Raw genomic sequence first — 22,551 nt, 5'->3', positions numbered from 1 at the left:
GATGCATTCTGGGTCATGATAAGATGGCGACGCCCAGGGTTATCTAAAATCTCCTGTTATTAGTGCTACTATTGCTGTTATTACACATCAATGTGCGCCATTTTATATTAAAAATGGGAGCACAAGGGAGTAAAGATGATCAGAATACAGACACTGGACGGAACATGAGAAAAGATGTTCGAATAATGAATTTTTATGAGGTCAGTATAACCGGCTCATAATTCGCAATGATTTTCCTCTTCAATCATCGTACAGTCCCATACGTTTGTATTGGTGTAGGGCGTAGACAGTAGGCAGCCGTCTGTCTCGAGGATTTTTTTAACATTTTATGTTTATTTTTCTTTAATTTCTCCTCGTACATAGATGGCTCGACAGTGACAGGATTAAGCGGTTGTAGGTATAAATCACGCTCTAAAACTGTGTTCTTTATTAAAAAGTTGTCCTTCATATTCATTTTTGCAAAAGAATATCAAGTTTTCAATTAGCCTAATTGTCTATAGTTATCCTGTTTATGATAAAAATACTTAGAAATTGGGTTAGGTTAGGGTTATCAAATTATCGGGGCAGAAAATATATTTTTTCAGTTCGTGCGTCGAGCTGGCATTAGTGATCAGTGAGATTATGTTTTTAATGACATTCATTCTATTCACAGCAATATATTATTAAACATAGCCGCATGAATTATAGATAGGTCTATAGTTATCAGGTGAATAATTTACCGCTACACACTGATCATGCAGATACTGTTTTGTAAAGGGGAATTTCACCTTGATAAAAAGATTGTGAAAATATAGGCCAAAGAAAAATAATTTCAAATCATCGGTGAAGGTGTTATTTAAAAAAAATGGAGTTAGTAGAATGTCAAATGCTTGATTTGTGACGTCATAAACGAGCAGTTGCTCAATATTTTATGTAATATGAAATGCCAAAATTTCCCATTTTTAATGGTCCGTAATGACCCACTTTTTTCTTTTTGGAGAGAGTATGAAGTTATCTATTGATATACTGAATGTACAATAAAAGTCATTATCGCGTATTTCTTGACATTTCATTTACTTTTTACCATAATTATATCCGATATAGCTGCTCGCAAAGGCCTACGCCGTCACAAATAATTATTTAAAAAATCTCTCCTTTAATTTTTTTTTGGTGGGGGATGGATTTTTCCTGAACGCATACCAATTTTTCAAATTATTTTTTCTGCTATTTTCATAATTAACTTTAAATAAATTCACCTATGCACTACTTAATTTTTTCAAAGACAAAATAACAAAATTACATCTAGTCTTCATCATCACCATCATCACCAACTTCATTCTCATCGTCATCACCACTACCACCATCATTATCATCATCATCATCATCATCATCATCACCGCCACCATCACCACCACCATCATCATCACCAAGATAATTTTCATCATCATCTTTCTTTTTTTTTCTTTTTTTTTTCCCCTTCCCTTCTTCTTTTTTTCCTTCCTTTTTTCCTCCCTTTTTAGAGGGGCACACCACCAAATAAATATGTTTGTTGTTGTTGTATATAAGTTGGCGGATGCCTCATGAAATGAAATAAAAGAGAAAATAAGGAAATGGAAAAAGTAAGAAGAAGGATAAGAAGAAAAAAAGAAAGCCAAACAAACAAGACAAAATAATATCAAAATTTTGTAATAAAGTCAGTCAGTTTAATAATTATGTTTTCAATAAAATGAGACATAAAAGAATTGAAACAAGTAAAAAGGGCTACATCATAGTTAAAAGAAATAGAGGGAAGCTCCGAGACAATAAAAAGTGTAAAAAAAATCAGAAAAGACTTTGAAACACTCTGAACACGAGTATAATATTAAAAAAAATTGGGAATAAGCGAGGACAAGTAGCTGAGGGACCCCCCCCTCTCTCTCTAGTTATTTACTCAAACTCGCATATACAAGAGAAGAAATTCTTACTAATCAAAATATTGCGAGCAAAAAGCATGAGCTGACATTTTTTTAAATATTCAAAACTGATAGAGAGACACATTTTGAACAATTCATGAAACATAATAATCATTCATTATAGCTACCAATCGGATTGCGACAAGATCTGAGAATTAGAAATTCATTAAAAGCATAAAATTGTATAACATTAAAATAAGACGGGCGCAATGCATGAGCTAAAGCTTTATATACCAATTAAAAATTTGGACATTTTTAGCGCTTTCGGTAGTCATGAACAAAATTCATATTTCATGAAAGCTCAAATCCAGAGGAGGAATATTTTTTATTAATTGACTTAAAAAAGGCTGTTCTAATTAAGCCCCATTTAATATTTGATTACAAGTCTCGTTAAACAGTAAAAGAGGAAAAAATAAAGCATATTGTGTTCCTCAATTCTCTTTCTCTTTAACCCTATTTTTTTTTTTTTTTTTTTTTTTTTTGGGGGGGTGGAGGTATTTTGGTTTTAAAAAAAGAGAAAAAACGATAATTGCTGGCTAGTGGGTGTATAGTGGTAGGGATACCCCGCCCCCACCCCCCCCCCCCCCCCCGTAGTTACGCAAACATGGGACCAAATGATCCTACTTGTTCCAAGGCAAAACTTGTGCAATCAATTAAATGTTATTTTTGAGAAAATTAAAGCTTGCGCTGTTTAAATTCAATCTCTTTCACCTAAATTTGCGATGAATGCTAGCATTATGAAATATATAATTATCAACGTCTGGTGAAAAGAATAACCAACCGATCATCTGACGAGAACGCATATCACGTGATCTGCATATCAGCTTCGATCGCGAGTCAGAAGTGAAGAGCAACTGGCAATAAAATCTGGAAAAAGTCGTCAAAATGTAAGTTCCCCTTCATTTCTTTCAATTTTTTTTTATTGCTAACAATGCTTTAACTTTCTTAAACAAAAATTTAATGAATAGACAGTACGATAGCTCGTACTTGTGTTATAATACACAAATAATCATCTTCACAAAGATTTCTGACACAAAATACTACAGATGTCGCCTATGAGGTCCATACATGTAATGTTTGGACCTCATTGGTACTAGGAGTGGTCGCCAACATGCGCGATCGTTTGGAACATGTTTTAAAAGGGTTTTGAGGTGTTACTGCTTTACAATAAAATTAGTGATTTTATTAGAAAGATAAACGAATGACGCATCTTCCGAGCAAAGTCGCAAAGGAAAATAAAATGAAAATAATTCTCATAGATCACAGGTCAATGAACAATCGGCGGGACATCTTTTATAAGTATTTTTATGTTAGGTGCTAGCGATTTAGAATTATTGGAATGATCTCTTGATCTCATACGATGTAAGAGAGTAGCGCAGTGACGTTCGTCAATAAGACGACCTTTAAAAGTTCACGGCGGCGACCGCTATCACCACGAGGTTGAAGGGAAGAAGTCTGTCATCATAAACGATGTAAGAGAGTAGCGCAGTGATGTACGTCAATAATACGACCTTATTAAGTTCACGGCGGCGTCCACTATCACCACGAGGTTGAAGAAAAGATGTCTATCATCATAAACAATGTAAGAGAGTATCGCAGTGATGTCCGTCAATAATACGACCTTATTAAGTTCACGGCGGCGTCCGCTATCACAACGAGGTTGAAGAAAAGATGTATATAATCATAAACGACGTAAGAAAGTAGCGCAGTGACGTTCGCAAATAAGACAACGTTTGAAAGTTCACGGCGGCGTCCGCTATCACCACGAGGTTGAAGAGAAGATATCTATCCTCGTAAACATCGTCAAAGATAATACCGCGTCTTTCTCCCTGATTAATGCGACCTCTAAATAGCTATCACCTCAAAAACAATTTTGAAATATGTTCTGAACGATCACGCACTGTAACTAGATCTACGCCGACTTTTTATATGGCTAGAAATCTATGTCTTGTAGAAGACTACCAAATGGCTCCAGTACCAAATTTAATAATTCATAATTTACTTTATCCCAAAACATGGTGAAAAAATTTAACAGAGATATTGTTAATGTTAAAATTGAATACTAGGATTTATTTGTTTGCATTTACAAAATGTTAATCAGTGGTAAGGTCTTATACTGTGAACGGGATCTCATGCTTTCCAAAATGCCCCTCGCTCAATTCGTATCATACTCAATATATCTTAAGTAGATGTAGACTCAGTGGAAAATATTTTTCTTAGATTCAAATATAGAAAATAAATAAGAACTTACATTTAATCTTTATCCAAAAACTTGGTGAAGAAATAAACAGAAAATGTGTAAATCCTTTTTTTAACACTGTTGAATACATTGGGAACAACAATAACAATTTTTTTTTTTTAATTCAAAATGGCAGGCACGGGTAAGTTGAAAAGATTTGAAAAGCTGCCGACTGCTCTGCTTATGAAAAGTGCGATCTTGACCCGATTAAACAACAACTTCTTTTGAAACCAATATCAAATATAATCATGCCTGAATTTGTACCTTCACAGTGTTTGATGGTGCAACAATATGTATGGAGTGATTGGAGTCAATGTTGAATTCCACCGATTTTGATGGAATGGTCATTTGGTCCTAAAAAACAAGATGGAATTGGAAAGTGACATTTCAGTTTGTTGAAGTTGCCATCCTATGCAGATGTTTGGTTGTTTTTATTTTAGATGGTGCGTATGATCACATGTGCATGGTTTGTCTACTTTTTGATACATGAGTTTAGTGAAAACCTGTGGAGTATCAGGTATGCTTGTATATATCATATAGGTATGCTTGTATATATCATATAAAACAATACATTCACGGCCAGTGATCTGGACAATGTGCTGTGTCTGAAATCAGTGGTATTTTTCAGTGTGAATTAAAAAGAGGTTTCTTTTTCTATTTTTGATTCTACAGAGAATAAGCAATGGCCAGGTACTAAACCCAAGTCTGTTATTGGTGAGTGTTTCAATAAAGTTTATGTTTTTTTTTATTGTTTGTTTATAGAAGTTTGAGGTGGTAGATATTATTTAAATGAAGATTTTCCTCTTGATGTCATCCATTAATTCAAGAGAGCATATGCTTAACTTTTTATTGCACACATTATTTCATTTTAACAAAATATAAAATGAATCCTGAATTGCCACAAGTCGTCCTCTTTCTGATATAAATGTGCATCATTTTTTATACCAAACATCACATTATACATAATTTATGTTTTTCTTCGGAAGGTGCGCCTTGAGCATTTAATCAAAATTGAAAAGACGCTATATAAATCATATGTATTATTATTATTATATTTATTAAGGCTAATCTATTATTCATGAGTGTTTTGTTGGACCCCCCACTATCCCTCTTTAAAAATACAAACCACAGCAATATCATCAATTCTCTTTGTACATCTATGTAGGCTCTATCACAGTAGTATACTATGTTCATTTGTTATGAGCAGACAAATGAGCTCTCACTAGATGTGATGTCACAACAATGTATCTGTCCTTAATATGAACTCTGTTTGTACATCAGACAAACAAAGCTTGACCTAGAACTGTTCTGTGAAGTATCACCTTGAAACTTGATTGTGGTTTGTTTTTGTGGAGAGAGGGAGATCTGTCAAGCCAGGATCAGCTGTACTATTGAAAAGAACACTTAGAATGTTCTCATGGAATTTCTGAGACCCATTTTATATTGAATTAAATAATGTATTAAAATGAGTGAGATATTTGAAAATTACCCTTAAAATCTTGTCAAATCTTTATTCTACGAACCATTTTATCTTTCTTTTTTTTGTCTTTTTTTTTCATGCCATTTTACTAAATCATATAACCAATGAAAAAAATGTTGTTTGATTACTCTAATATCACTCTCCTCACATCCATTTCAAGTTTCAGTATGATTATTTTGTAGATGCAATGGATTTTTGCCTGCTTTTCCTTGACGAATGGATTCTAATATTTCCAATACTATAACATTAAGGCATTATTGCAGGGAAAATATTGGTAGTTAACAAGAATTTTGAATCTGATATTTTAAACACCAATAAATAAAATTTGAAAAGTTTCATCAATAATTACTTTCCACCAAATGATGGATCTTGATTTATATTTATTACATTGATTGGCAATTTTTTTTTCATTTTTCATTTTCATTTCAAATAAATCACTAGCTTTTTTTCTTATTTCCAATCAGTGAGAAGTTATTTTGAATTTGATCCCTTCAATTATGTATCATTTAAAAAGTATGGCAAAAAGAAGCTGCTGAAAGTATTTTACAGATTGTTGTCATTGTATTCTTTTTATCTAGGGGTATTTTCCTGAATACAGTCGGCCGTTAATTGAGCGCATCTTTACTTTAGAAAGAGCGAGTGGAACTGTAGACGAGGAGAAGTTTTTTTATGTTGTTAATAAGATTCTAGCACCAAGTTCATCAGCCTCTTTGTCAAAGTTTTACTTTGAATCATTCTGTGGATCAGAATCTTTACAGGAGAAAGGTAAGTGAATATGATTTAATTCAGTTTAATTGTATAATGGAATTTATTTCAACAAATACACAAATGGCAGCCTGTGAAGACATGGAATACCCTACCACACAGGTCTACCCTGAAGAAGAAGAAGAAGAAGAAGAAGAAGAAGAAGAAGAAGAAGAAGAAGAAGAAGAAGAAGAAGAAGAAGAAGAAGAAGAAGAAGAAGAAGAAGAAGAAGAAGAAGAAGAAGAAGAAGAAGAAGAAGAAGAAGAAGAAGAAGAAGAAGAAGAAGAAGAAGAAGAAGAAGAAGAAGAAGAAGAAGAAGAAGAAGAAGAAGAAGAAGAAGAAGAAGAAGAAGAAGAAGAAGAAGAAGAAGAAGAGGAGGAGGAGGAGGAGGAGGAGGAGGAGGAGGAGGAGGAGGAGGAGGAGGAGGAGGAGGAGGAGGAGGAGGAGGAGGAGGAGGAGGAGGAGGAGGAGGAGGAGGAGGAGGAGGAGGAGGAGGAGGAGGAGGAGGAGGAGGAGGAGGAGGAGGAGGAGGAGGAGGAGGAGGAGGAGGAGGAGGAGGAGGAGGAGGAGGAGGAGGAGGAGGAGGAGGAGGAGGAGGAGGAGGAGGAGCCTAAAGGCTGAAATTTGGCATGCTTGCATGATATTTTCTCGATCATATCAGGAGACAGGAGGAAGACATTGTAGCATGATGCCATTATGCAATAAAATTTTGAGGACAATCAATATAATGAATTGTAAAACTTCTAGAAAATCAGTGTAAACTATTTCACATTTATATTTCATGTGACCAGGCACCACAGAACTCATAAAAAAGTTGATGGAAATAAAATTTCAGTTAAAAAATTCTTTAAAAACAAGAGACTCTGTATTAATCTGATATATACCAGGTAACTCAGTGGGTGATCAGGATACAGTGTACAGTGTATATATCATGATGATTTTAACTTAACTATAACAAAGAGAAGAACAAGTAATACTGCTTTTGAGGAAAGAAGAATTAAAATTTAGTTGATGCCCTAATTAAGCACGTCCTGATCTTTTTTTTGGGGGGGAGGCAAGTATCAATGCAAGAACCAATACTCTGTCTTCATGGGAATTCAAAGAGTTGAAAATATTCAGGCCTTCATAAAGCACAACTAAAAGACTAAAGACAAGAATAGCTTAATTAAATTTGTCGAAAGTAGCATTTTAGGATTGATGGGTACATTCAAAGGTTTACACTTTGTAGGAAAGAACATGCTCTCTCTAAAAATTAAAAAAAATGTAATCTGACTATTCTGACCAAATATGCCGCCGTTTCGTTGATTTTTTTATGGTACTGGGTCACATATTTGAATTTGGTGACACGACGTCTGCTCCTGTGACATTTGCTCTGGTCTTGGTATCTCAGGGGGCGTACAGTTAGAGTTAAGATTGTAATAGAGATTTTGGTTCAGAATGATGTAAAGATTAGGATTAGGGTTTATTTAGTTTTGGAGGTTAGGGTTCATGTTTGGCTTAATGTTCAGATTTTCCATCAGAGCAATTGTCGCCGGAGCAAATGCCATGGAACGTTGAATCAAAAAAATGTACTTGTCATCAAATTTACTGCACTTTCTGTCTCCGTGTGTAATCTACAGATGTGGAGCTCCTGGTATCCACCGCTTTCAGTCTCTTTCTAGTCTCCTGCGAGATCTCCCTGGAGGCTTCGACCCTGGACCAGGAGACACAGCGGCTCCTGGTACACTCTATCGTATCCCAGGGAACCAGTGGGGCGGGGCTAGAATGGATGGAGAATCACTGTGGGGAGCTTCTGATGGGCATGCAGCACTGGTTTCTGGCTCAGATAAACCCCGTAGATGATGTAGACTCAGTGAGTATTACACGAATAGCTTTGTATTTAGTGAAAACCCCTGATGAAACAAACAGGAATTCAATGAAAGATGTTAGCTAGGTTACATTCAGATATATCAATCATTCATATCAATTTTTGAATTTTCATGAGTATTCTATAAAAAATAAATGATTGTTCAGTTGTTGCTCATGTGATAAAAATAAATTTTCACTAAATTATAGGGGCACTCAATATTTCATTGAGCATGTGTGCTTCTGCCCCAGCTGTCTGATGTTATGGAAACATTTGATAGAAATACTTAAGTCCCATGGAGCCTTCAACCCAATGTAGCTATATATAATTCTGTTAGAGATATGGTGATTTTTTAAACCAAAATATCATATTCACCCCTGAATATGCTGTTAAGGTCTCACCGAGTGTAGCATGATTTAAAATATGTGGGTTTTTTGTCTCTCAGGGATGCCACTTTTCCGTATTTATACGGAATTCCGGCTTTTTTCCTGCTATCTGTCTTATTTCCGTATTTCCGACTTTTCCTGTTTTCTGTGTATTAAAAAAAACGGAAAGTCCTCCTTTTTCCCCCCCTATATCTCCCGATTGCGATGCATGACCGAGTGAGAGATATTTCCCCGAGATATTTGCTTTTATACAGTACATAATTTATAAACGCGCGCACTGCCTACTACGTTCATTGAGTTATGCTTTTATCAAGGCTTTCTGATTAGAATTATCGATATCCTGGCCAATCAATGCGAGCGACAAGTTCCGAACGCATGCACATAGACAAGCGCAAAGTAGCGGCACGAATCGCGGTATAATAGCGACTGGTAAATACGTCTGTACAGATGATGACGTCATCCAAGATGGCAACTTACGATGACCAATGAAGGAATCGAGGATGACTAAGTTTTGATCATCATTTGAAAGGAATTAGCGGTAACTGCAGTCTAAGGTATGATGTTTCTGAATTTTATATATTTTCTCATAAGTTTGGATGTAATTATTTTTTTATAATGTTACATTTTATGTACCAAAAACGATCCGAAAATCGGGTTTCCGCCGATTGTTAGATCTAACGTTACTGCTGCATGCTGATACGGAACCCAGGGAGCTCCGGGCCGGAAAGCGGGCCGGAGCTCCCTGGGTTAGCTGATAGGTTGTCTATATGTACGGGCCAACAACTCTTCAGTCTATGTATTGGTGAGTGGAGCCAACGCGGTTCAGCTGAACAACCAAAATACAGAGACTGAAGCTTTTGGTCTAGCGTTCTATGAGAAACACACAACTAACTACCATCAGTTTTTCAAACCTAATTGACTTCAGTCATCGATCACAACAAGATAAGAAGCCACTTGGTCCTCCCCCCTCCCCTAAATTTGAGGTGGGGGCGGACCGCCCCCCCCCCCCCCTCCTAATTTTTTTTTTTTTTTTTTTTTTTTTTTTGCTTGTCCAATTTTTTACCTGTGACATGTGTCCATCCCAAAATTAAAGGTGGACCCCCCTAAAAAAAAATTCTTGGACACTATCCCGGCCCGCGATAAGTTTCAGTATTTTTGGAGGACACCTAGTGGCATCCCTGGTCTCTTGAAGACAAAAGTAACCCAAAAGGCATTTTAGTTTTTGAAACGTAAGATGTTTCAAGAAGCTTACACCCTATCATTAGACTAAAAGTTACAGTATACTTGGGTATCATGCATTTGCTAATTGAAATATTTCAAGAATCACATACGCACTACATGTGGAAACGTTGTGTGTGGTTACAATATGTGTTTTACAATCCAAATTTAATTTTTTTTTTTCCAAAAGTGGCCTTCGAATGGGGGTGAATGTGTTTTCTCTCATTTTGATTTCCAGGCAACTGCAAGGGAATACACCCTACCTGACCATGAGGGCGCCCTTCTATCTATCGGCATGTGGTGGGCTTTGTCGAGTAGCTTACCATCTATCTACACAGAATCCAAGACCAACTCTTCTAGTGTTTCATCTGGAGAATCTTCTAAGGCTCGGGTAATCTCTTCTTTCAAACTTACTCAGCTCTGCAAAAAAAAATGCCTACACTTGGATTAAGTCAAAGTTTACTCAGTATTTTGCTTGAATGAGCAGTTTAGTTAACTTGAAGTCAGACTTTTCTTTTAGAAGCTGGAAAAAATCTGAGTAATTTTTATTCATCGGCCCCACAAACAATCAGTGCTAGCTTTCTTACAGGGCCCTGTGTTCTGTTATATAGTGCATCCCAGAAAAAAGGAAAATGGGATTCCCATGTCTATTTTTCTTCAAAGGCAAATGAATTATGATATTTAATTTACATAATCATATAATTCAATTACTCCTTTTTATTTTGATACCTAATATGTGACGAACACTTCACGCATTAATGAGCAAAACGAGTTTGAAATTTTTATGTCAAAACCAGGTTGCGCAGAAATATTGGACAAGATTGGTTCGTGATACGACGAATGCGCTTATTCGACAATCGCCTCAGCATTTCTTTTGTATTCTTTGTGAAGATTCTCTCACTGATCCCTGAAATGAGAAAGGATTCAGATTCACACGTGAGGTTCTGTGCAATTCGTTTCTGATAGGCCTTGAATATTTATTGATTGTAATCTGCCATGCGTGAACGATTTGCTAAGCTTCTGGTTTCAAATTAGAGATGAGATTCCACTCTTGCCATGAGTATCAATTTTATAGTAAAAACATATTTGATAATTGTGAAATCTATCTCTGAAAACGGGTTTCCTTTTTTGTGGGAAGCACTGTATAGCACTTACAGGGCATGGTTTGAGTTTGAATTGACTTCAATATCATATATTTGGTCTCAAGGGACCTACATTACACATTAGAATGAATACAATCCTTTTGACCTAGCAACATGATAATAATGTCCTTTTAAATGGATAAAACATCTATTTGAACACATTTTATAATGCTACCTCACTTGATTTGTGTTATCTATTATCTATGCAGGTTTTGAGCAAGCAGCCCTGGACACTGTTGTACAGCAGTAGAGAGCATGGACTGAGTGTTAATAGACTTCAACATCATGTGTTTGGTTACAAGGGACCTACAGTACTCGTCATTAGCTTTGAGGGAGGGTTCATGTATGCTGTAGGACTGGACACAGAATGGAGGTAAGTATGGTTATAGTTTCTCTTAAAGTCTGTATCTAGTTGTATTTTTTTGGGGGGGGGGTCAAATAATTCTGTTTTGTGACTTAAAAGATTATTCATTTTTGTTGAAGTTTGAATTGAAAGTCATATAGATATCAAATTGAACTCTTTGCCTGCCATTGACATGATCCCTCATGTGCCACATTAATTTCAAGTTGCAACCTTAAGAGGGGCTTTGTAATTAGATCAGTTATAATGGAAATCTGTGTGTAATTTAATCTATTATAATGAATATCTTTGTGTAATCTTTCTGTGTAATTTATCTTCTCTCTTTATTATATCATTGTATGTTCCTATATTTTGTAAACAAGTATATTTCAGCCACTGGATGCCTCTTGTGTATTGCCAATAAACCATTATTGTTCTAATATATCTTATATAGACTGTGCTAAACAATAGCTTTTGGTTGGTGCACTGTACAATACCATGCACACATCACTATTGTGTATGTGTGTAAGGAAAATAGCCTTAGAGCATTCTGCATGTATTGTGAATAGAATGTGACTTTAGTCACACTTGGTAGTCAGCTGGATATGACTCTAGTAAAACAAACTGGGCAGAGAGTTAAAGATATTATCTTTTTTTTATCGTTTTATCTTTACCCGCCACCACCCCTGAAGCCATCTGTCCTGATAATAGAGATTCTCAGAATTTCTGTGTTATTTGATACTCATTCCAATCTGAATTCAAAGTGTCACCAGAATAGATGACACAATGTATTTTCTCCTCTCTCGTTTTATATTTCTTTTACTTGTTTGTGCCAGAGAGGGTACAGTACCATGGGGCGGTTCAAGCTGCGTAGCTGTCAGACTTGCTCCAGAGTACAGTATTACTGAAGGTAACTTCTCACATCCTACCTTACACTTGTATCACAGTGAGTAAAAGTCACAGAGATGCATCCCATTGACTGAAAGGTCTTGTTTATGGCTTTCAGGGTGATTCTAGGGCAATGTTTGAGTAATATCTTACAAAATAATTGTAAAGGCCTGGTCCCACTGGCCGACGGACACAAACTGTATTCATTATGGGTACAGCGGACAAGCAAACTTTTGGGGTGGCTCCATCCGTTTTCATCCGCTCCAGACAATGGACAAAATGTGCGAACAATGAAATCAGAGTGGACGGATGCTCGATAGGTATAGAGCGTATGAACACGTATGCAAAGAGTACACAGCAGATAAAGCAGATACATAACGTTTTCCAACGGATTCTTTTCCATTTTACATCCTTGCTGCATCCGTAAGTGCAGTGGGACCAAGCCTTTAGTAACTTTCTTTGACTCCTGAGTCACTTTTGACTGTGAAAGAGAATCGGGGGTAATACCTGGATAAAATTGCTTTGATGTTTCTGAATAGATTATCAAAGTTGACCCAAAACATACTGGAAACTGGTGTGTAGTTGTAAGATGCCTATGGGAATTTCATCATTCAGGGGCAATGGGTTAACAATCATTGCTATTTACAAAAATATAGCAAGTTGAATACTGAATTAAGATGGATGTCATATAAAAGAGATGGTATACATCATTTCATTTCTTTTAAAAAATGCACAAAAATGGAACGATTATAAGAGCGCTAATTGTTACGGTTCAATGATCAGATGAGATTCCTTTGTTTTCTCAATATGTAAAAAATGGTTAAAGTGGCTCATTATTGATGTTGTAAATTGTCCAACTTTTCCCAGTAATACGATGTAATTTTCAAGTCACCAAAATATTGCCCATGTGAAGAGGGGTACAATCTAAATTTTACATCATTGCTTTAACCCTAAATAGACTGGGCTATTTTGATGCCTAAGAAGACTGGGGGGGGGGGCTGATTCAGCCCCCCCTTATGATCTCGGCCGTCGACCACCCGATCGCGACGAAAATTGGCACGTGCATTACCCATGGCATAATCGTCAAGACTGTAGGATCAAATTTTCCGAAATATCTCATAATTCATTAATTATGCTAATTTATGCGTAAAATCAGAGATTTGCTCTAATTAACTAAATAAGGCATCTAAACTGCTAATTTTTTATTCACAGACTCTTTGTATGATTCTGATCAAATGTACTTTAAAAAAAATTCAATATCACAATTCTTTTCTTATGTATTTTATTGTTTTTAAAATTTCTTATGTATTTCTTTGTTTTTCGACTTTTTGTTTTTTATTGTTTTTTCAATGGAAATCGTCCGCTACTTTATTCTGACCATGAACAAGATGAAATTAATTAAGTTTGATTAGTAAAATTGAAAATAATGATACATTTATGAATTTTGGCTAAAAACACAATTTGCATTGGATTTGTACACAAATTCACGTTTTTGAGTAATTTCGGGTCGACATGCACTTACAAAATGTTGCGTAATTTCGGAACCACGTACCTGGGCATCGCAAATTTGGTCTCAAAGGTTGCGCAAGACTTAAAAGAAAAAAGTCAAGGAATGGCGCGGCGCCAGCTTTTCACGTTACAAATTTATCGCGAGAAATGTTGAGGGGGGGCTGAATCAGCCCCCCCCCCAGTCTTTTTAGGGTTAAGTAAGTATATTTGTTTTCATTACAGAAGTTTGATTTCTTTTATTATTGAATTTATGAAAATTGTTTGGTAATAGGATACACCTCCATACATATTTTCTTCTACATGACTACCATACTAAGTTTTGTAGTCCAGAATTTGGACTATGCTTCATCCTATGTTCCCTATCCTTTCAGAGGGGGAGTACATGGTTCTATTCAATGAGAAATCACGCAACCTGCCGAAAGGACTCTTCATCGGCCGAGACCCCAAGAGGAGACTCCTCTCTATAACAGAAGGTCTTCAGACTATAACTCATAAAGGACTTACTGCCAGTGTCGTCAATGCAGAGGTTAGTGATGTTGTGGGCGTGCAAGGTAGAATACGATGTTCAAGGTTATAATCACTGGCGGATCCAGGGGGCACAGCCTGCCCGTGCCCCCCCCCCCCCTTTTGAGAGGTACAATTAAAATTTGTAATGTAAAAATGCTGTTAAAACAGAAGTGTGCCCCCCTTTTGAAAGTGAAGACCTTTTTTTTTTCGTGGATGAAATGTCCTTATTTTTTTTTTTGCTTGTCAAATTTTTCCTTGGGAAAATGTGCCCCACATTTGGAAAATCCTGGATCCGCCCCTGGTTAAATTATATCTGAAAAGCTCATAGAGACACCATTCTGATGAATTAAGTGCTGCATAAGAGTGAATATCTTACAGAAAATATTAGGAAATACAGGAAAATCAGTATGAAAGATGCATAGCACCTTTGAACCCTCCTGTTGGGCACTATATTTTTTCTGCAATGGTTTTACTACACTCCCCATTGATTTATCTATGGTGAATGTGAGAATAAGCAGTGAGAAAATCTTAAGTTTCTAATGAAAATAGTGTGATATTGCAAGTAAAGATCTGGATCTAACTTAGTTGTAGGCTGCAGATTTCTAATGATGGGAATCGCAGCCTCTTTGAAGGCTGGTAGTCCAGTGGTATATACAATATTGCCAGGCGAGTAGTTTCATATGTGGGTTGTCCTTGGAAAGAAGAAAAATTGGTAGGAGTCTTGATTCTTGATGAATTTCAGTACAGTTCATATAACTTAACTCTGGCTCTTATCACAATTTAATCATAATTTTCCATTGAAGGTTTGGGGCTGTGCCAGCACAGATGTGAAACAAGAACAAGCCAAACAGAAGAAGACTGAACTAAAAGATGCTGAAAGAAATGCCAAGGTATTTATTGATTGATTTATTTATTCATTCATTCATTCATTTATTCATTTATTTATTTATCCATCCATCCATCCATTCATTCATTGATTTATTTTAATATTCATTTACTACTTACATGGGATTGTGGTGAGATATATTCTCCCCCAGTAAAATTAATATATTTCCCTGTCATTTTGATAGACTCATTACATCATTGGAGATTTGCTTACCATTTATGAGGATGAATGCAGGAATGCAAATTGTTAATGTTAAGACAGAGTTTTGGGCATTCTTTCAGAAAGCCTTACGATCATAATAATTTTGCCATTATGGTAATTAATTAAGGAAACCTTTATTTGGATAGGCTGCTATATCTTACTAATGTGGTTATTACCATAATGGCAAAGTTATTGGTCTTTATGTAAACAGGCTCTGGGTCTCTCAAGTAAAAGAAACTGGTCAAGCACAGCAATTAAGACAGTAATATTAGTTTCAGAGATTTAGGGTCAGGTTTGTGTTTAATTCACTTAACACACATAAAGAAATATGTGGGACTGCACAAAAAAAATGAAGAGTGAAAGGTTAGTCCAATCTCTTTCATATGTTCTTATATGTACAACAGGTGGGGGGAGGGGGGGGGGGTCTCATACAGTGTCTCGTTATAACTCGGGGTCCTGTTTCATAAAGAGTCACACAAAAATGTTAATTTTGTCATTATGAAAACTACCATGGTAGGTAACTGGGCTCAGCAGCCATTCAAAACATATGTTTTCTTGGTAGTTACCATTATGGCAATGTTACTATGGTTGTAAGCCTTTGTGAAACAGGCCCCTGCAATACATATGGCAGTCCTTGCGAAGAGCCCAGGTGGGTGTTTCATAAAGCTGTTCATAAGTTAAAAGAGACTTTAAGAACGACTGGTGAACATTTCTTACACACTAAGTAATCACCAATGAACATATCATTTTCCACAAGAAAGAATCACCAGTCGTTCTTAAAGTCGCACATAACTTATGAACAGCTTTATGAAACGGCCCCCTATTTTCGGTGCCTTTCCCAGGTAAAGCTACCAGGCCAGTGGGACGACAACAACCCAGACAGGCTTCTATTAGAATGGGGCACCACCAGGACTGACTATGCTGATGCTTACAGGGAGGAGAAGGAGCAATCTTGATACAGGTCAAAGTTCAAAGGTCATTCCTTCCAAGTACTTCCTGTATTAGAAACTGGCAGGGGGGGAAAAAAGAGGTGATCAACTCAACTGATAATGTGCAAGTGATTTGTGATCTACAACATAGAAGATAAAGACTGCCCATGTATCAAGTAATATTTTATTTTTGTATCATATTTTTCCTGACGTAATTTATTATAGTCCCTTTTATTGATATCATGGATGATACTATGTGTGTATATAATGGTACTTACATGTATAAGTCTTTGCTACAATCTGTTTTTTTATTTTTTTTATTTTTTTATAAATGACACCATAATCCACTATGTCGATGACTGAGAATAAGAGTTGTATGTGTGTAATCCAGATAAGATACCGATAAACACTTAATCGAGTGACAAACACAGTTTATCGCGAAAGGCTCTGGCAGGCTGATGCCCAGTAACACTGAAGTTAAATGAAGTTCATCTTCAGCAGCAGCGATTCTTTGCTCTGTGCTAGGGCATGGCGTACTCTGTCAATGTTAGCTGCTGTGCTTTCTTCTGCTGCAAAAAAATGACTCGTACACCTCAAGATGCTTGCGGTGATATTGCAATGCATTGAACCAGGTCCCCCACCTGGAGGCACATGGCTCTGGCGGGAGAGTAGTCGAAACATCATTAGGCAAATTCATGGTAGACATATGCGCCAAGTATCGGCGTTTGCGTGCAGGCTGACGCTTAAAAATGTTCCACACGGACTCCAAGTTTTCCATGAATAGGTCGATCCCTCCGTCCGAGAGATGCACTCCATCTCTGCTGAAGTACAGATGTTCTTGCACATTAAAGTGGTGACCTATACAGGACGCGTTCGCCATCCGCAGGACCTTTCGTTTATCGTATTTGTTGACGTCTTTCCGCACATTGTTAATTGCAACTTGGGATGTAATGTTTCCTGACTATAGTAGAATAGGCGAGGCACTATGTTTGAGAACGATATATAACACGCAGGCAACAACGATCTCGCTGTAGTGAGTGCCTCATCCACTGCTTGCCGACAGTCCTTAGCAGCATACCGCCCCAAGTCCTTGCAGTTAGCGTGGATGATAAGCATTCCCGGAGAAGGTCGCGACCTCAATAAGCTCTGTAACTGTTGTGGGAAGTTGCGCAGCAACGCTCCTCCCCGTCGGAACCACGTAACCTCAATCCCCGTGATTCCGAGATCCCGACAGCCCTGGGAAAAAGCCTGTTCACCAGCTCGCCTGACGAAACTATCCCGGCAAACCCAAACACGGCGAGCCTGGGTACGTATGAAAGAGAAGACAGGAAAACAAAATTCTTCCGAGTATTGTGCCCTTTGTCAAATTTACCTAAATAACAATGCATAAAAATGCACTTTCTCTCACTGAACATCTTTTTCTTTTTTTTCTTTAAACACACAAATCACATCGGCTTCACATGCAACTATAAATATTAACTTCAGCACTTATTTTTTCTATACATGGAAATGAATATCGTGTTTGTGTAACTGATATAATTTAAACACTCAAAGAAAAACAAATTCTCCCTAAACTTTCAAAACTAATATAAACACTACAAAATACAAAAACCATATATTTTGACATATGTTACACGCTATGAACCAGACCTTATCAGCCATGTCCACCAGTAAACTCTTCAAAATCACAGTAACCCTAGAAAACGTTCGATAATTATGCTATAGAAAAGGCCTTGCCAGTCATTTCAACGAACATAAAACCTATAAGCCTCACTGCGCCATCTCCCCATCTCTTTGATTTCATCAGCTGAAAACCCGCGTAAGGCCGCAGTTGTGGCCGCTCCTATCCTAAACGAATGTGTATAATATTTACTGAATCAACACCTAATGAAGCCAAAGCCTTGGCCAGCATTGCTTGAAATTGGTATCTTGTCAACGGGGACCCGTCGGCGTGACATAAAAGCAGACCTCCCACTCGAGGTCTCAACTGGAGATATTCGTACAAGGCAGCCACAGGACAACCGTCCTGAAGGAACCACCTTGTTTAATTTTACATATTTTGGAATGGCAAAATTAATTCTTATAACTGTATTTACTTGGTATCCATAGTGCATGTTATAGACATTAGGTTTTTAAAAGGATAGTGTTAGAGGTAAACCAAAAATATAGGAGACAAAGCATTCTCATTTAGGTGTACTGCAGTATTAGAATATTTCTTTGATCTGTTTAACAAACAGGTATGTACTCTGCTAGTTGGATTTATTATATACAGTGCATCCCACAAAACAGAAACCCATTTTCAGAGATAGATTTCACAATTATTAAATATGGTTTTACTATAAATCTGATACTCATGGTAAGAGTGGAATCTCATCTCTCATTTGAAACCAACAGCTTATCAAATCGTTCACGCATGGCAGATTACAAACAATAAATATTGAGGCATATCAGAAACGATTTGCGCAGAAACGTACGTGTGAATCTGAATCCACTCTAATTTCAGGGATCAGTGAGAGAAGCTTAACAAAGAATACAAAAGAAATGCTAATGAGCCAATCGTCGAAAATGCACGGTCATCGTATATCACGAACCAATCTTGTCCAATTTTTCTGCGCAACCTGGTTTTGACATTAAAATTTCAAAATCGTCTTGCTCATTAATACGTGAAGTGTTCGTCTCATATTAGGTATCGAAATAAAGAGGAATAATTGAATTATATGATTATGTAAATGAAATATCATTATTCATTTGCTTTTGAATTAAAAAGACATGGAAATCCCGGTTTCCTTTTTTCTGGGAAGCACTGTATAGTACATGTATACTTTAAGCATTAAAAGCATTACATTTCTTAAAAATTACATTTACAACATTCCAAGTGCCTTTAATGTGTTGCATTTTGTTTTTACTTTGTGTTTTAAGATGAACATTTATTAAAAGTGTAGTTTACTTGTTTATTTATGATTTGTATTTCATTTTTTTGAAAATATAATTTTCCTATTTAAAATAGGCGTTTTCATATACTTACTAAAATGTGGTAGATTGTTTTTAAAAAAATTTATATCTTGCCATGAGCAGTAGAAAGAAGAGTGTTCGTCAATCTCTAAATTATGTCTGCATGCCAGCTTTTGAACAAATTTAAACAGAAAAAAACAAACACAAATTCACAATGATTTCTTGAGATTTCTTGTCAAGACAAGCCTCTCTCATAGGCTGTCATACAAAATTTGAAAGTCAGAATTGGGAAGTGGGGGTGCTGCGTGTATTATTCTCCATAATCAGCACCCCCAGGTATTCAAGAAGAGATTTTAAAATGGAAAAATGTATTTTGAAAAATGATCTAAATTTTGTTGTGAAAACCTTTTCTTTTAAAATTTCTCTGGACGAATTTCACTTCCATTTTGTAGTGAAATTTTCATCAGCACCCCCACCCAAAAAGTTGTACTCAGGGCCCTGCCCCCCCCCCCTCGATACACATTCATCATTTGTAGAAGTGTTTGTTTCGCCCGGTGATGCATAGCTGTAGATTTTCTCGATAAGAGGGTGATACAATCATGTAACTAAGAACGTCATTCAAGTCTTTGTCAAAAATTGAAGAACCATAGCACCTATTTCAGAGCAGATAAAATATTACAGATGTATCACTCACCCTGAACCTAGGACACATTTGCTGTTACGGTTCACATACTTTTGACAGACTTCTCAGTATCCTTTGTAATTTGATGGACATTTGAAAATGCATTGCTCTGTTTTTTATTCCTCCATATTTTGCCGAGTAAACACACACTATCATATCAGATGGCTGGGTGTAACGAGAGGGAAAGACATGACTAAATCCTCACATAAGTATGAGTAGGTACTGACTTGGTGTTGCTACTGGTAGGCTTACATGGATGCTTACGTGTAATTGATGAATATACAATTGTGTGTGATAATAGTTATAATTGAACAAATGGACAGAACAGCAAACATAATTTAGTGATATGACAACTACTTAATATTATCCATGGTATAAATGAGTACTTACATTTATATTACTTCAGTATTGAAAATGCAGGTTTGTCAGAAAAGTATGGAGATTTTTGCAGTTTTCTGCTTATGGTACTTGTTTATATTATCACTGATATTTTCATTTCACTATGTATATGTTTTGACTTTTACTAGTAATATTTTAGGTTAATGTACTTACATTTGTGATATTAGAGTATTTGATGATTTGGTAATGCCATGACAATTTGTCTTTCTTCCTATTATTATTGTTTTAAATGTAATTTTATGTTAATAGTTGTACAATACATGTAGACAATGCAATGATTTGTTGCTTACATTGTTGTTTGTCATTTGAATAGCGGAGCTTAGGTTTGTTTTCCCCAATTTAATCAGTTCATTCCCCATTTTTTTTTTTTGTGTGATTCGTATTGTACTATAATTTATGTATCTTTAATTGCCGAATAAAATAATGATAATAATAATAATAATTTAATCAGTTCATTCAGAATGTTCACATTTGAAAGAAACTCTTATCTTTTTTTCTTTGAAAATGAACAATTGATTGTTTGCTGGGATTGTTTTTCTGTGTGCGTGTGTCTTCTTTCCTACTCAAGTTCATGCCAAATAAGCATTTTTTTAATTGTATGTAATTTTATAATTTTGTAACTTAATGGGTCTGGGGCTGTATTTGCAGGATCATTCAAACTGCAGATTTTGACAAAGTTTAACAGAGAAACCTTTAATTGGACAACTCAGATGTCATACCATGTGCAATTTATTATTAAACAATATATAATACCAAATTTTCTTGTTTTTCCTGTGTCATGTTTTGATGTGTTGGTTTCGTCTGGGAACCTCTAGTATATATGCAAACAATCGTTATTTTTCATTACAGATAATATACTTGTTAGTAGTTTTAGGAAAGACTTCCATATGTCCCCTCCACTAATTAAAAAAAATACTTCTCCAAAACCCCCTTCTTTTGTTCTCTTTTTCTTTTTTTTTTCTTCTTACTTTCGGTTGGAACTTGGATTTGAACCTCTCGCTGCAGAACGAGGCATCTCCATTCTGTCGCCTTACTCACTGAGCTAGCAGGAATTGTTGAAAGCCATGGGTTTCATAACGGTTATCAACCAATATTATGACTAGTCTACTCTCCAAGAGTACTGGGTGTTTATTTTTCTGACTAAATAAACCGATGCCATTGGGAATTACATACACTCGAAATTTTGACAGAATAAAGCCATATTTTGGTATGCATCCAACTTTTCCTTCTTAGAATCCCTTAGATATATGTTACATAATTCTTGATAAACCTTCTCCATATTTTTTATTCAATTTTAGTGGAGGGGTATGAGGCGCCGAATGTACCATTATTATATAGAACAATTATTTGTTATATAATCATTATTTATTAAATAATAACTATTATTTATATATAATTTACATTTTATTTGTAAATAACTACTATTATATAAAATATCATTTCTAATTATTTATATATAATTCCAAGTAATACTTCATTATTTGTAAATAATAATAGTTCGACATTCCATTATTTATAAATAATGATTATTTGTTTTTCATTATTTATAAATAATGATTATTTGTTTTTCATTATTTATAAATAATGATTATTTGTTTTTCATTATTTATAAATAATGATTATTTGTTTTTCATTATTTATAAATAATGATTATTTGTTTTTCATTATTTATAAATAATGATTATTTGTTAAATAATGAAAAAGTCTACTTCATTATTTATAAATAATTTTTTCGAGTGCACCATTATTCTCATTATTTATAAATAATCATTATTTAATGTTCGAGTTTTCCATTATTTATAAATAAAGATTATTTGTTAAATAATGAAATATCTACTTCATTATTTATAAATAATAATTTTGTTTCAATATCCCATTATTTATAAATAATCATTATTTATAAACAATTTTTACAGTTTGCCATTATATACAAATAATCATTATTTATATACAAATAACCATTATTTATTAAATAATGCCATTATTTATTAAATAATGCCATTATTTATTAAATAATGGAAAACTCGCTATAACATGCAAATGTGGGACCGCCCATGATATGAATATTCATGATGCGATTTCCTTTTTCGTGATTTTTCTTCACAAATTTTTGTCCATTTCCTCTTCATAATGACATTTCTTGAAGCAATTTTCTAGGGATATGGTCTGATTGTAATATTCTTCATTTTCTATATAACTTCGTCTTCGTAGAAATATCAAAAAGTGTAATTTTATACGATTTTTCCTACAGTTCACAATCCCCATAGGCGCG

General features: G+C 35.5%; 1 protein-coding gene across 1 annotated transcript; it reads left to right on the top strand.

Annotated features, from left to right (window-relative positions):
- Positions 1 to 21,036, top strand: LOC129281179 (uncharacterized). Its single transcript, XM_064115508.1, has 10 exons — positions 1 to 200; positions 4,843 to 4,884; positions 6,229 to 6,415; positions 8,014 to 8,246; positions 10,083 to 10,235; positions 11,196 to 11,359; positions 12,163 to 12,236; positions 14,095 to 14,249; positions 15,034 to 15,120; positions 16,160 to 21,036. Exons 1-10 carry the CDS (start codon positions 114 to 116, stop codon positions 16,271 to 16,273), a joined length of 1,296 nt encoding a protein of 431 aa, XP_063971578.1. The 5' UTR covers positions 1 to 113; the 3' UTR covers positions 16,274 to 21,036.
- Positions 21,037 to 22,551: the final 1,515 nt, after the last annotated feature.

The sequence above is a fragment of the Lytechinus pictus genome, chromosome 2 (assembly GCF_037042905.1).
Source record: "Lytechinus pictus isolate F3 Inbred chromosome 2, Lp3.0, whole genome shotgun sequence".
NCBI lineage: Eukaryota > Metazoa > Echinodermata > Echinoidea > Temnopleuroida > Toxopneustidae > Lytechinus > Lytechinus pictus.
The sequence above is the reverse complement of the archived record's forward strand: the minus strand, read 5'-3'. Positions and strand labels throughout refer to the sequence as shown.

Bases quoted from the DNA above. Each gene is read 5' to 3' on its own strand.
- LOC129281179 (XM_064115508.1), top strand. From the start codon at position 114: ATGGGAGCACAAGGGAGTAAAGATGATCAGAATACAGACACTGGACGG. The intron at 4,885-6,228 runs GTGAGTGTTTCA...CTTTTTATCTAG, and splicing joins TAAACCCAAGTCTGTTATTG to GGGTATTTTCCTGAATACAG. The intron at 6,416-8,013 runs GTAAGTGAATAT...TGTAATCTACAG, and splicing joins AGAATCTTTACAGGAGAAAG to ATGTGGAGCTCCTGGTATCC.